The following is a 14,054-nucleotide window of genomic DNA, read 5'->3' on the forward strand; positions in this document are numbered from 1 at the left end:
CGCGTTTCAGAGGTGGGCGGATTATGGTCTCAGGGCCAACCGTCACCATGGAGACCAGGGACAGGAGCTGTAACCCTGCAAGGCAAAGAATGTGCACAGTTCAGACGGTGTAGCTGACGGGGGGCGGCCCAGCACCGCAAGAGGCAGCACCTCGTTTCACCTTCACTGCAAGGAGACCAGCGGAACAGAACCGGAAATACCGCTTTTCGCAGAACAGCCTCATTATTCAGCGTAAGGGCATTTTTGCCCATTGTGCCATCATCTCGCTTCCACTAAGGCAGCTCATTCACTGTCTACGATCTCTTCCGCTCGGCGAAACACGCACGCTTCCATCACCAAAATCAACTACTGCATCTATTTCACCTGCTGCGGTTGAAAGTTTCAATCACTCACAGACCTTGATTACAGTAAATATAATATAATCACAAATGAAAGAGCAGAAGGAGAGGTCAGTGAGCAGACACTTTTCTCCAAAGCAACGCACAGGGCTAAGCTACTTACAGCGATTTACCCATTTATAGAGCCGGGTAGTTTTTACTGGAGCGATTCCGGAAAAGTACCTTGATCAAAGGGCACTGCAGCTGGAGGTGGGATTCAAACCTAGATTCTTTGATACGTTTTAGCAATAAACCATAAAGTCGTAACTATTAACTGGTATTTAAATCATGTATACAGCTTTAATAACATGAATACCCTTACACTAGTGTAAATTAAACCTCAGTCGCACAAAGATCATGTAGCCTCACACACTTGTCAGTAACACTTAGTAACACTGTGTGCCTCTAAGAGTTTGTCTCTTATTATCATAAACAATGGAGCCCCAAATTATCACAATGTCTACATCTAGGGTGTAGAAGGCAACGTCTGCCCTGTGCTTCCTGGATAAATTCTGGATCCCTGCAATTCTTTCCTGGATGGATATTAATGAATGAAAAAAAGGAACATATAACTTTAACAGACAGGAATAATCCATTTTTGTTACAACTAATAATATACATTTGAGATTATCGCTGGGGGGGTACGGTGGCGCAGCGGGTTTGACCGGGTCCTGCTCTCTGGTGGGTCTGCGGTTCAAGTCCTGCTTGAGGTGCCTTGCAATGGACTGGCGTCCCGTCCTGGGTGTGTCCTCGCCCTCCCCCTCCAGCCTTGTGCCCTGTGTTGCCAGGTTGGGTTCCGGGTTGCCGTGATCCCCACTCAGGACAAGCGGCTGTGGACATTGCGTGCGCGTGTGTGTGTTATCATTGTCCCATATAAAAAGGCCCTTTATTTTTGCTAATTTTAGTTGACATTTATCATCCTGGATCAGTGAAAGAGCAGTAATTTAACCCCCTTATAGCAGGAATTCACCGGTCCTTTCACAGAAGGAATTAACCCCATTACGGGCTCAAGCATGGTAATTTGTTGTATTTCAGTATAAAAGGAAATCCACTACATTCACAAATGCATTGGAGCTACATATTAAACACTTTACAGATATATTTGCATGCATAAGGTATTCTGGGCTAGGACACAAGTCGTAAACAAGTGAAGAAAAAAACAGTCAAGAAGCCGTTTGAAGGAAAGCGGAAAGCGCAGAGGGAACTGAGCAGCGGACGGCTCCTCTGTGCTGCTCTCAAAGGAAAGGGGGGGAACCAGCAGGCACAGCGAGATCTAAATCAGAGAGGCGTTCTCAGTGTTTGTTTTGTTGCATGGTCTTGTGATGGTGGCTCCGGGCCTGCCAAGTTGTGTCACAGGAATTCTCGCAGCCCCGCCACGCGCTAGCGCACAGCCGTGAGCCCCCCGCTCGTTTCGCCTCGCTGTGTTCTCGCAGGGGGGCCGCGTATGGACACACGGGGCACGGCGAGAGCGTTGAGACCCGGCCCCTCTGTCCTCCTCTCTTGCTCTCCACACGCTCTCCTGGAGCTGGAGCTGGAGCTGAGCTGGGTGCCGCGAGTCAAGGGAGAAGAACACGGGGCAGAGGCCAAGTGTACTTGCTTTGCAGCCAGTGGCCACATAACGGCCCATGTGACAGAACACAGCGGCGCCTCGAACCTCCATGCAGCCACTGACACATAGAATCACAGCTTCTGGGTTCCATGGGCACTTCCGGCACATGATTTCCCATAGGTAGGTGCAAAGAAAAATCAGACGGTAGCTTCTAAGTTTACCGTCATCGGATGAGAACAGGTTTTTATATATAAATACACACACACACAAAGTGTGAAACAGAAATGGCAAGGACACATGAGGGTGTGGATTCTTTTTGTGAACTACACAGCAGCACGCTGTATCCTAATATTAGTACAGAGATTCCATGATTTTCCTCAAATAAAGCTTCCGATCACCTCCTTTGAACGAAATAAACGAACCGTAAATAATCCCCCACTCTGTGTCTGCACTGCTTTCTGATTACGGTGGAAAATATAAAATGTACCACAAAATCATTCACCGTTTAATTGGCATTGTTTAAAAAGTCTGGGGAAAAGAGAAAGTATGAAGTCCACAAGGCCCTTGTATGACTATGAACAACATTTACATGTTAACTTTGAAGGCGGGAGCGTGTACTTTGGTAACATTGTACCGTCCTAAGCTATTTAAGTTTAAACAACCCTAAGTCCCAGTTTAGGTGGATTTTTTTTTTTTTTTTAATTATGTAACGTGTATAATGCCTCGTCACATTCCGACCTCAGGAGCCACCGGCACAGCTTAGCCGCGGGACACCAGTGTCCCCTCCGCGTTCCTCCCGCTGCTCTTCTCGAGCCCTCCCTTCCTGCCAGGGCGGAAGCAACCGCTGCCAGGAGCGGGAGTCCGCCGGCAGCCAGTGTACGCGCCTCCGCAATCTCACGCTCACCAGAGGAAGCCTGGGACAGGCCCAGCACCTATTTTTAATTCTGGGGAATTTTCCACAGATTGTCACATTCTGACATCAATTAATGAATGAGTTTGCCTATGGTGAACGTAATACTGTTGCCCAAAAAACCCTGTAGAGCAGAAAGAGGAGGAGGCGTGAGGTCAAATGAAGCTCATGAAAACACAAAGTTGGAAAGGACTAAGATTTCTGTTGTATCCATAATAACTGCTCTCTCTTTCTCTCTCATATATATATATATATATATTATATATACACACATATACAGTATATGCACAAACACACACACACACACATTGTCTGAACTGCTTGTCCCATATGGGGCCGCAGGGAGCCGGAGCCTAAACCGGCAACACAGGGCTGGGGTTCGAGTCCTGCTTGGGGTGCCTTGTGATGGACTGGCGTCCCGTCCTGGGTGTGTCCCCTCCCCCCTCCAGCCTTGTGCCCTGTGTTGCCGGGTTAGGCTCCGGCTCTCCGTGACCCCGCTCGAGACACGCAGTCTCAGACAGTGTCTGTGTGTGTGTGTGTAATTTCTTTCTTTAACGACATACAAATGCCTTACTGTAATACTGTAACTTTCTGCAAAAAGGGATGCTTGAAAAATTTAAATTATGGGTCTGGGGTTCGAGTCCCACTTGGGGTGCCTTGTGACGGACTGGCGTCCCGTCCTGGGTGTGTCCCCTCCCCCTCCAGCCTTGTGCCCTGTGTTGCCGGGTAGGCTCTGGTTCCTCGCGACCCCGTATGGGACAAGCGGTTCAGAAACTGTGTGTTTGTGTGTGCTCTTTCCCATTAACACTAATGCAGAAGACATTAAATAACCGCCTAAAACAAATATTTTTGTGAAACATATAAGTGCCTAAGACTTTGCACAGTACTGCGTATATACACACACACACACACACACACACAGGAACACATACTGTACACACAGAGCTATATACAGGTGGTCCGCGATTTTCGATAGTTCGACTAACGATTTTTAGACTTCACGATGGTGAGCTGGCGATAGACATCCAGTGGAAACTGTACTTCGAATTTTGAATTTTGATTTTTCCCCAGGTAAGCAATATGCGGTGCAACTCTCTCTTGCGATGCTGGGCAGCGGCAGCGATCCACATCTTCCACTCTACCACGCAGAGGTGTGTGTTAGGTGTATTAAATGCATTTACGACTTACGACATTTTCGACTTATGATGGGTTTCACAGAACGTAACTCCATCGTAAATCTGGACCACCCGTAGCTCTTAGTCCAAGCATTTGTCATATTGGATGGATTTATGTGATTTCGTTTAATTTTGGATCTGTATATCATCCTTCCAAAATTGAGCAATATGTTTCTGTTCACTACGATGTGGCCCTTCATTAACCACGTACAGCAAAGTGCAGGGGCTGGTGCTGCGGGGGGAGGAGGACGACAAACACATTCAAGTGCCTTCAAGCAACGTAAAGGACGCTGGCCACTTCCTAAGGAACTGTCTGGAATTTGTACTTCACTGGGAGATATTCGTACCTTTTACAACACATCCAGAACATTGCTGCACCAGTTGTGCACAAGTTTGACCTGCCAAAATGTTTCCAACTATCTCTCCTCCTCATCTCTTCACTGACTTCCAGTAGCTGCTTGTATCAAGACTCTGTTTATAGCCCACAAGACAGTCAAAGGATCTGAACCCCAATCATCTGAACAAACTCCCTCTGTCCCTCGGAACTGCTGAAATCCTTTCAAAATTCAAGAAAGATCTCAAAGTTCTTCTCTTTCAGACCCATTTCCCTCCCACATCCCCTCTTGCTACTTTTTGTATTCCCATTTTAATATCCCTCTCAGTGCATTCCTATTCAGGTAAATGCATAAATGTAAAAGTAAATACACCAGGAAGGTCCCTTGATGACTGCGATCCTCGAGCGTGGGCTCGGGGCTTGGTTGTCCTGCTGACACAGGCCTCTGCTCAGAACAAAGACTGGTCCTGCATTCCAGCTGCCAATTAAGATGCTGCAACCGACAGTTTCTGCATTCCACGTCAGGAATGTTGCCCTAAAAATAATATTCCAAGTTAAAGTTAATCACAGTACCCAAGAGGCCACACTTTAACGTTTGACACTCAGACCTTTACGTTCCTGGCCCATGCAGCCCCTCGCACTGGGCCCCATGCTTGGCAGCTATATATTTTTAAACACCTAGTAGATTTAAAAGCCCCTCTCTGCCACTGCTGCCTTTGATGTCAGTCAATCAGCGCTATGCAGTTTTACAAGACAGTTTATGTTTTGGGAATTTGTCTTACCGCGGTCTTTCATGAAATGGTTTCCACGGAAACCCACTAACAACCACCGCTTTGGGTCAGCCAGTTAGACATTAGTTTCGGCCGGAACGCTCTCGAGCCCAACTAGGAATTCCAGGGCATCGGACGGAGTTCATGCACAACAGTCCTGGACCAAGCATCCAAAAACAATCTGACGGTGGTTATTCATTAAGGCCATAATTAATCTGCAAAGAAGAACTAACTTGTACGACGGCACAAATCTGCCCAAGCTAAAATTGTTCTGCACTTAATGTTTATCGGAAAAACGTGCAACAAGGATTTTGTGTACCAACAGCAATCAGACTTAAAGATAAACAATCATCCACAAATACATACTATTTGCTCATTTTCAGCGGACTTTAAAGCGGCCTGACAATATAGCACCGTTAGTGGGGCAAAACATCCGAGGTCTTTGCTGCTCATTTGCATACCGAATAAGTATCGATCACAGAACGAGCACCAGCACAAAACACAGCGGACTTGTGCACAGAGAGCAAAACAATGAGAAAGCGACAGGTGAGCGAGAGCTTTGGAAAGAATGTCTTGGGGCAGTTCTGATTTAACCGCATTGCAAGCGTGACATTATCACAAGTGCAGGGACATAAAGATAGACGCCATCATAAAAGGACATGAAGCAATAGCAGAAATTGCTATATGGATCATTTTTAACTCAAATATGTGCTACAAATAACTTGAGTCTCAATGCTAATACCAGCCCTTCTGTGTCACTGGCTCCGGCAGGATGTACCAACAGAGCCACAGAAAAAAGTCCCACAAGTACCCTTCTGGAAATTCTATTCTGGGTTAAAAAGAAGTTTGAAGACAAGTTTAAGAGGAATGCCATTTATGTGCGTCTCCCGAAGGGTGGTACAGTGTTTCAGGGCAAATATGGAGCAGCTGTGCATTTCAGGGCCTGTGACATACCCTCCTTCTATTATGCCCAGCATCTTATAGAAATAGGCCTACTATAAGTAGCATGGTCCTTCCGAGTGTGGTATCTCGGTCTCCTTACGCATTTAGAAGGCCTCCAGTCCCGTGGGAGGGTGTGACGGCCCCGTTCGGGGTAAGCCCAGGGCAGTCTGCACCAGGGAGCCACCTTAGAACACTCCGAATCCGGTGGTGACCAAATCCACGCGGATGCTACGGCCTTCCTGCACGTCACCGATTCTCTGACACCTTTCCACGCAAAGCTATCATCAACAACTATACCGCTTTTGGTCTTCCATTGCCCCAGAATCTCCCAAATCCAGAGAAGGCACAGACTCCAGCACAGTCTGACTGACAGAAGCGCTGGCATGTGTTTTCAATATTATATTTATGTGGTTGCGTCCTACCGCTTCTTGTCTGCCATCTACAAATCCGCTGATTAACATAACCAACGACTTGACCACTACCAAGGTGTTAAGAGCAACCTTAACAACACATGCTAATGGCGGCCTTGTAGGCATTTCCTGTTTAGCTGGCATTCCGGACATTGTCTACATAGCCCACGAACAGGAGCTAGAAGAACTGCGGAAAGGAATGGAGTTCCCTGTACGGCTGTCTTTGAGATGAGAGATGAGACGGACAGTATTGTCACAACAAGACACCTTCCCTGTCCTTTACATGAAAGACTGAGTGAGGGCATAAAAAAGGGACGATAATATCCCCCTCAGAAGAAAGTCCTCAACCTGCTTGTAAAACACATGAAGTAGGAACCATTAAGGCAAGAGAGTGAGACTGCGCTCCTGGGGGGCCACATGCATGCTCATTTTCCTTTGCTTTGAAAGGTTCTAACTACATACCAGTTAGCTGTGAGGTTTACCTGTAGCCTTCCACAAAACAGCATCATAAACAATGTTGTGTCATGAACACGGGTTAGCGGGTAATATATCGGTTAGAGCCATCACCTTAAAATCAAAGGACCAAAGTTTGTGTCCCACCTCTTGCCGCAGCATCCTCGTTCAAGGCACTTACCCTAAATAGACACAGTAAAAACTACTCCACTGTATAAAGAATGTGAAAGTAGTAAATATATACAGGGGGCATGGTGGGTTGGACCGGGTCCTGCTCTCCGGTGGGTCTGGGGTTCGAGTCCCGCTTGGGGTACCTTGCGACGGACTGGCATCCCGCCCTGGGTGTGTCCCCTCCCCTTCCAGCCTCACGCCCTGAGTTGCCGGGTTAGGCTCTGGCTCCCCGCGACCCCGTATAGGACAAGCGGTTCAGAAAATGTGTGTGTGTGTGTGTGTGTGTGTGTGTGTGTGTAAATATATACAAAATCTAACCTAAACGAAATATGTAAGGTGCTTTGGAGAAAACAGTCATCTTAAAAAAATAATTAGTCACGAGAATGGGGAAAGTAGCTGCGTCCTTCGGATTTATCATCTGAAGGTATTGACAAAAATAAAAGAATTAGAGAAAAGCAAAGTAAAGGTTACAATTCTGGACCAAAGTACGTGCACAAATCATCATAAAATGTGTCCAGCACAGATAACATTTTCTAACCGACTAAAAATACTGTATGAGACAACAAAGGCACAACCGTACTAAAGATTAGCACTCCCTAAAAGCAGAATGGTCTCAGATGCTTGAATAATGGCCGCAAATATCTTAAGGGGCGAATGCTCGGAGAACGACAGGCGCCAATTGTGTGCCTCGGATTACGAACACACAGCTCAAGACACACACACATTTATTGAGGCCAGATTAAATAACTGCCCCAGGCAAATCTCTCCATTTGCAGGACAAAGAAGATGGTGAAAATCGTGAAGAATCGGAACAGCGGCACACGTGAACAACCTGTCGGAAACGGAGCCCATTCGTTCCCAAATAACTGGGCTTGACATGCTTTGTAAGCAGTTACAAAAGAGTTTCCTTTGCTGAGTGAGGGTCCACCCATGGTCAATGCATAACCCAGCTAATAAATGCCAGCAGCAGGTTTCAGGACAGAGCGGGGTGAATACATAAGGGAAGAGCCTCCGTGCACCAGCTTTGTCCAAGTCCAGTCACTCACAGCCAGGGCCCTGGATTGTCGACGCATGCATGCTTCACATAGTGCTCATTCCACTCTCTGAAAAAAAATCCCTCAAATCATCCCTTTCCCAAGGCCTGGACTCCACAGCAATCAAAGCACCTACAGTCATAGTGTCCACAACTAGGCAGGTACAAGCCCATATCCCTGGATCACACAAGCTGGCTAACGGTGAGTCCTCAAGAAGGAAGACTAGGACAGGGACAAACAGGTGTGGCGTTTTCGTTAATGGCAGCCCAATCTCATGCAGAGGCACAAAGGCCATGCAATGCTACTCTCAAGAGGGACATTGACAAAGATATGTCCTGGAACATGATGGAAACCACTGGTGAAACTTATGTACCTGCATGAGAGGGTATGTGGATCACAGCAGACATCAAACACTTCCCCAGGTGACAACACTGTGTGTTCACACACAGGGTGTACTTTTTGCTACAAGCCTCAACCCGGCCAGCGGAAGTGCCACACCACTCCCCCGCCTTGACTTGGGGCTGGCGAAGAGTGAGATCAGCCCAAAGCTTTAGCACCTTTCGTTAAGTGTTGAGTGGTTTTTCAACCAGATATTGGTGGTTATTATACTTGAAAAAAAAACAAAAGCAATAAACCCAAAACAGCAAAATTATGTTTTGTAGAGCTACCAAACTTTAAAAACTGCTTAATGTGTAGTCTACAATGCAGTTTTGTACAGCAGACATATTCTTATATTTCAGGTCATAATGAAGCCATAACTACTAAAAAGTCTAATGATAGCATGCTGAGCTGTGCATGATATTCTCTACAAACACAAGTACCCTTGTTGGGCTATCATTGCAGGTCTTTAATTATATTCTTTCACTTACACCACCTACTGGGTTCTGTCACCAGGATCCAATGGACTGCCTACGTTGACCACTGGGTTCACCAACCATGGACCAGGATACTGACCTTAGCTTCCACAGACTATAGCTTTGCCTGACAGCCATACCTATCGTTTGTACTAGCTATATCCACACAGATCTGCCATCACCATATTACAATGCCCAGGAGGCATGAACAGCCACTGGCACTTGAACCACCAGATGTTTATCTTCGGTCTTTGTTTTCCTCTCCTTAGCTGCCAGCTGACTTATCCTAATAATTAACAGCTGCTATTCTGTATTGTATCTTTCTCTAGAACATTGTTCAGTGCTCTGTGTCACATTGGTAAGAATCGAATAGAATATTAAATGGCTTTACAGGTGCAGCCACAAATCATGCAAATTTCCTCAGTGTACTATACAGATCTACATGGCAGGGAATCTCTGCACCTCCACAACCTATCACTTAATCGCTCATATCTGAACCTTTGTTCATCAGACTCTGGTCTCTTACATGTCCCCTCAAGCTCACTAATACTCTGTGGGAGATCATGCTCTCATCTGATACAACCCCAAAACAGTGAAATTCCTTTCCCAAGAATTTCAGTTTCTCTTGTCTAAATACCTTTAAATCCAGACTGAAGACCAACATGTTTAGAGTTGCCTTCAAATAATGTGTGCTGCTTTTTTGTTTCATATCATTATTATATTTGTATTAGTTTATCTTGTATTGTTGTAATTTGTTATAGATCTGTTCTTGTTACAATTGTACCTTATTTAGTTTTCTTTTTGCTATAAAGTACCTTAAGGACTTAGTTGTAAAAGGAATTTTACTACTGGATGTAAGGCTTGGGGCATGCAGCCTGGACAGAACCCAGGCGCATCACAGTATTATTACTGTATTCTCATAAAAGAACTCATCCATTCCGCATAAGAAACATAAATGAATTGTGTTAAGTGACTAGTGGTAGCTAAAAATAGATTGCTTATTGCAACATTACTTAAATGTGCTATACTATCAGCCTGTACAGTCACCAATACAATATACTATATATGTATAATATCTTGGGGCTTTACAGAAAAATTGTAGAGACTATCATTAAGGTTCATCACACAGCAGCACTTTAGTTTGCTCAATATCTTGGTCTTCTGTTTGTGGAGAACAGTCCTTGTGTTTTCCACATACAGGACAGGCGGTGCACGGCTCCTGTATGGCTTTCACGGACTCAGAGGAAACATGAGATTTCTTGGGCTGTTTGGCAAAACAAAGGGCAATCATATGACTCTGGCAGAGGGATGCCTTCAAGTAGATCAGGTTTTTCTTATCTGCATTTCGGCCTTGACAACTTGTTTCCTCTTTCAATAAAATAAGTACAGTAACACAAAGAACATCACTGTGTCCCACAAAGTAAACAGCAGGAAACATCTCACAATAAACAGCACGAACTGGAGAGCAAAAAGTAAAAAAAAAAAAAAATTAAGTATTTTTTTTAGGTGAAAGCCTAGCCTACATTTCAAAAGAATGCAAACATTGAAAAAGGAAATACCAATATATAGTGGACAAACAGCATATAGTATATGCCAAGTATTTGGCTTTCACACAACCCACAAGGCTTCAGAGAGATTCTGGTTCCATGATCTTACGTAGTTACAAGAGCATACTTGTATATCACAGTTTTATTTTCTTGTCCATTTCTTGTAAGAATTTCAGAATCAAAAGCTGCAGAAAATCTCAGCTCATCACAACAGAAATCCAGAAAGAAGATGTCAGCCTGGGAAAATACAGGAAATGCATCACAGCCAGAAAGAAGTTGTGGGAAGAGGTGATGCATTGTGGTGGTCTGCCTGTACACTACAGCAAACAAACTTGGGCCTAATGGGATGCCACTATCCAGGAAGACTATCAGCAGCTGGAACGAAACTTCAGAGATAGATGCATATGAAAACTCAGTGTTGCAAACATGTGAATACTTACATATATAGTCACAAATAACTAGCTTTTTTCCAACAAAAAAAGGTAACAGTCTGATCCATTGTCCCAACTTCCAAGCTCTCTGTCCCAACATTCAAAGAGACTGATGGTTCCACCATGCTGCTGGCTCCACTTACTCCATTAGAAGGTACCATTAACACAATAAATAACGCAGATGATTTCCCCCTCAACCCCAGTAACTCCCTCTCTTGGGGCTATCATCTGCATCCAGTCAAGCTGCATTTCTACTCTGTTCCAGGATGACGATTCTCCAGATCTACAAGACACATGCTTGTCAATATGTGGTTTGTAAACATAACATTATCCACCTTCAACAGACATCCTGATTATCAGACAGCAACCCCAAAATGTGATATATCCCAACAAAAATAGGTCACTACAGCCATTTTATTCAACAAGGAAACCAACAGGAATTAAACCTTCTCCTAGACAAATGCTAGATTGTTTCACACATTTCTATTTCAATGTCCACTGCTTGTATATTTTTTTTAAATTTCTGCTAATACTAAATCTTCTAAACGGTGTTACAGAAGTCCAACAAGTTGCACATATTTGGGAGTCCTTTGTTAGAAACTGGCCTTTCCGCTGGTCTCAGATGTGAACCCTGTTTACCTCAGTTGTCCAACACGGATTTGTGTTTTTTTAACAAACAATGTTAGAATGACAATTCCAGGAACCCCTTTATCAAAACATTCTCTCAAGTTAAAAAAAAAAAAGACTATTGCACTTGACAACAGATTTTTAAGTCAAAATGCTGAATTCATGTTGGAGAAACACATGAAGGTTAACTTGACTGTAATGTCATTATTTACACATAAAAGAGGACACTAATGAGGCAGGTCTTGCCAGCATTACTCACAAATTTCTGTTAAAAACTCTGCAAAATGCACCTCAGTTTTTTCATATGTATGTATGCTGTGCACATGTTTCATGCTGTGTAAGCAGATTCAAACTCTTGCAAAATCCTCAAGAGGATTAAACTGCAACAAGGACAAAAACCAGAGAATAAATTGTGCGAAATTCCGAACTGCTCAGTTATTCATACAAGTTTTCACTTTGTCATTTTGGTGGTTTCTGGAGATGAACTGAAGGGTATTTATTTCAAGAATATCTCATTCTCCCCCCCAGTATGTTCTAGTAGGAGCACCTTGGGCCTGCGGCCGTGTCTATGACACACACACTGTGTGAGACATTTTTTCACATTTCATCATCAGTGGCTGCAGCGAGAGGAAAATATCAATATCTGTTACAGTACACACCTAAGGTACATGAAGGTGTATTCTATGAAAAAATGTGACTTTCAAAGTACTGTGTAAAAATAAACACGTCAGAAAACGGCAACAAAATTACTTAATCATGCCGAGTCAAGAAATTGAGGCCTGTGTGTGTCACCACAACAGAACGGACACCTGGACTGGACCTGCATACGTACATACATGACGTAACATGTATACTGAATTTTTGTACGTTTGTGTGTGTATATATAAAATATATACACACACCTAACTTTTGTACCATCTTCCGCTGCTCAAGAGTTTCCCTAAATAATAAGTTTTTTGTAAGCTTGAGTTATTAATTTAAATGTTATGAGTAGAAATTTTAAAACACATTAGAGTTTATGTTGAAACATCCATAAAAAGAACAGCATGTGAAACCAAGTCTGACCCTGTCGTTTGGGAAAGTTTCGTTTGTGTTTTCCACTGGAGTCGGCCTGTCGGATGCGTTTTCCATCTCCGCGCGGTCCTTACAAACTGTTTGCGGTTTGCATTAGGAGCTCTTTCCATTTCTGTTCCAACACCAATCGTCTCATTTTGAGCTCGAAACGGAAATACGCCGGCGATATGTGTCGGACGAGAGACGAGAAACAAACGCCTCAGTGTTGCCCCTCGGCAGGGCGGTCTCGCGCTGAGTACGCGAAGCGCCGCTGCCGCTCAATGTGGAGCCAATCAATGGCCAATTACGGCCAATTTGAACCAATTAGAAGCCTATTAATGGCGCGCGCGGCCAGCGCTACGCTCTAGTCTCGCTCAGTCTCCCGCCTTCGCGCTTCTGTAGGTACCGCTGCCTCACAACCAAAACACTATGCCCACTCCCACCATCGTGGGTGCCGCGTTTATACCTGTCTCGCGGGTCTATCCACGAGGTCTGCCGAGTGTTGTGGTCTATGTAGAACACCCTGCCGTCGTAGTCGCGCGCCTCCTCCCAACCGGCGGGCAGCGGCAGCTCGGCGCTCTCTCTCCGCTTGGCGCCGCTGAGCCACGGCATCGCGCTGGGCGGTGGAGGGGCTCCGCAGCGGCGCCGCAGCCCCCTTCTTCTCGAGCCGCGAAAGGGACGCGCTTAACGCATCGCCGCGTTGTTCCGCCACTCCGTAACGCGCAGGCAAAGATACGGTGAAACCAGCGAGAGGTTCGCCACAGTTATCCTGCATCCGCTTCGCGAAAAAGTTTCAGCGGACTACGGCGGCTCAAGCACTCGGCTCCTCCATGTTCGCATGCCCGGCCATGTTTCATTCCACAGCCGCCTTATTTGGACAAAGCGTATTTGCATACGCGGTTCCCACACCATGCATTATTAATGGCGGCGGGACGCGCGCGGTACACACACTCGCACAAGTCGCGCTCTGACGAGGCTTTTCCGTCGCGGAGCGCGTTTCGTGGTTGTTTCCTTTCCCACGGGCTGGGAAAAGCGAGAGTTGCTGCGGGTGTCTAGTTTTAAAGGGAGCTCACTTTCAAAATGTCTCGGTACGTGTAGAAGCGCATTGGCGAGGAGCCGCGCTCTTGTTAACGCATCGATTCGGTGTCGAACACATGAATCTCCACGGTATTGTATTTGAAACGAGTACTTTGTGGTTAGGGCGAGTGCGCTGACTGGCCTCATCATTTGGTCACAAAAACTCCAGAAAGTAAGATAATGGCGCTGAATTAAGTGATTCAGAAATGCCTTAACTACCATGGTATCATAATAGGGTAATATACCGGTCATGTTAAAAAAAAAAAAGTGTCTGGTACCGGCATTCAGATCTCAACCTGCGAGGAAACCCTTTAGGCTAAAACCGGTGTTTTAATTAATC

The 14,054-nt window shown here is 45.2% G+C and overlaps 1 protein-coding gene across 3 annotated transcripts in view; it reads right to left on the reverse strand.

Moving 5' to 3' along the window:
* The window catches only part of wwc3 (WWC family member 3), a 35,067-nt gene extending 21,413 nt beyond the window's left edge, over positions 1 to 13,654 (reverse strand). For 2 of the 3 annotated variants that reach the window (XM_018750117.2, XM_029253551.1), the window contains exon 1: positions 13,104 to 13,654. In XM_018750117.2, coding sequence (XP_018605633.2) covers positions 13,104 to 13,249 — 146 coding nt within the window. In that variant the 5' untranslated portion in view covers positions 13,250 to 13,654. Of the gene's footprint in view, positions 1 to 12,649; positions 12,912 to 13,103 lie in introns of those variants that run through there. The other variant, XM_029253552.1, reaches the window with a different exon arrangement.
* Between the last annotated feature and the right edge of the window lie 400 nt (positions 13,655 to 14,054).

Source organism: Scleropages formosus, chromosome 1 (genome assembly GCF_900964775.1).
Source record: "Scleropages formosus chromosome 1, fSclFor1.1, whole genome shotgun sequence".
NCBI classification, from domain to species: domain Eukaryota; kingdom Metazoa; phylum Chordata; class Actinopteri; order Osteoglossiformes; family Osteoglossidae; genus Scleropages; species Scleropages formosus.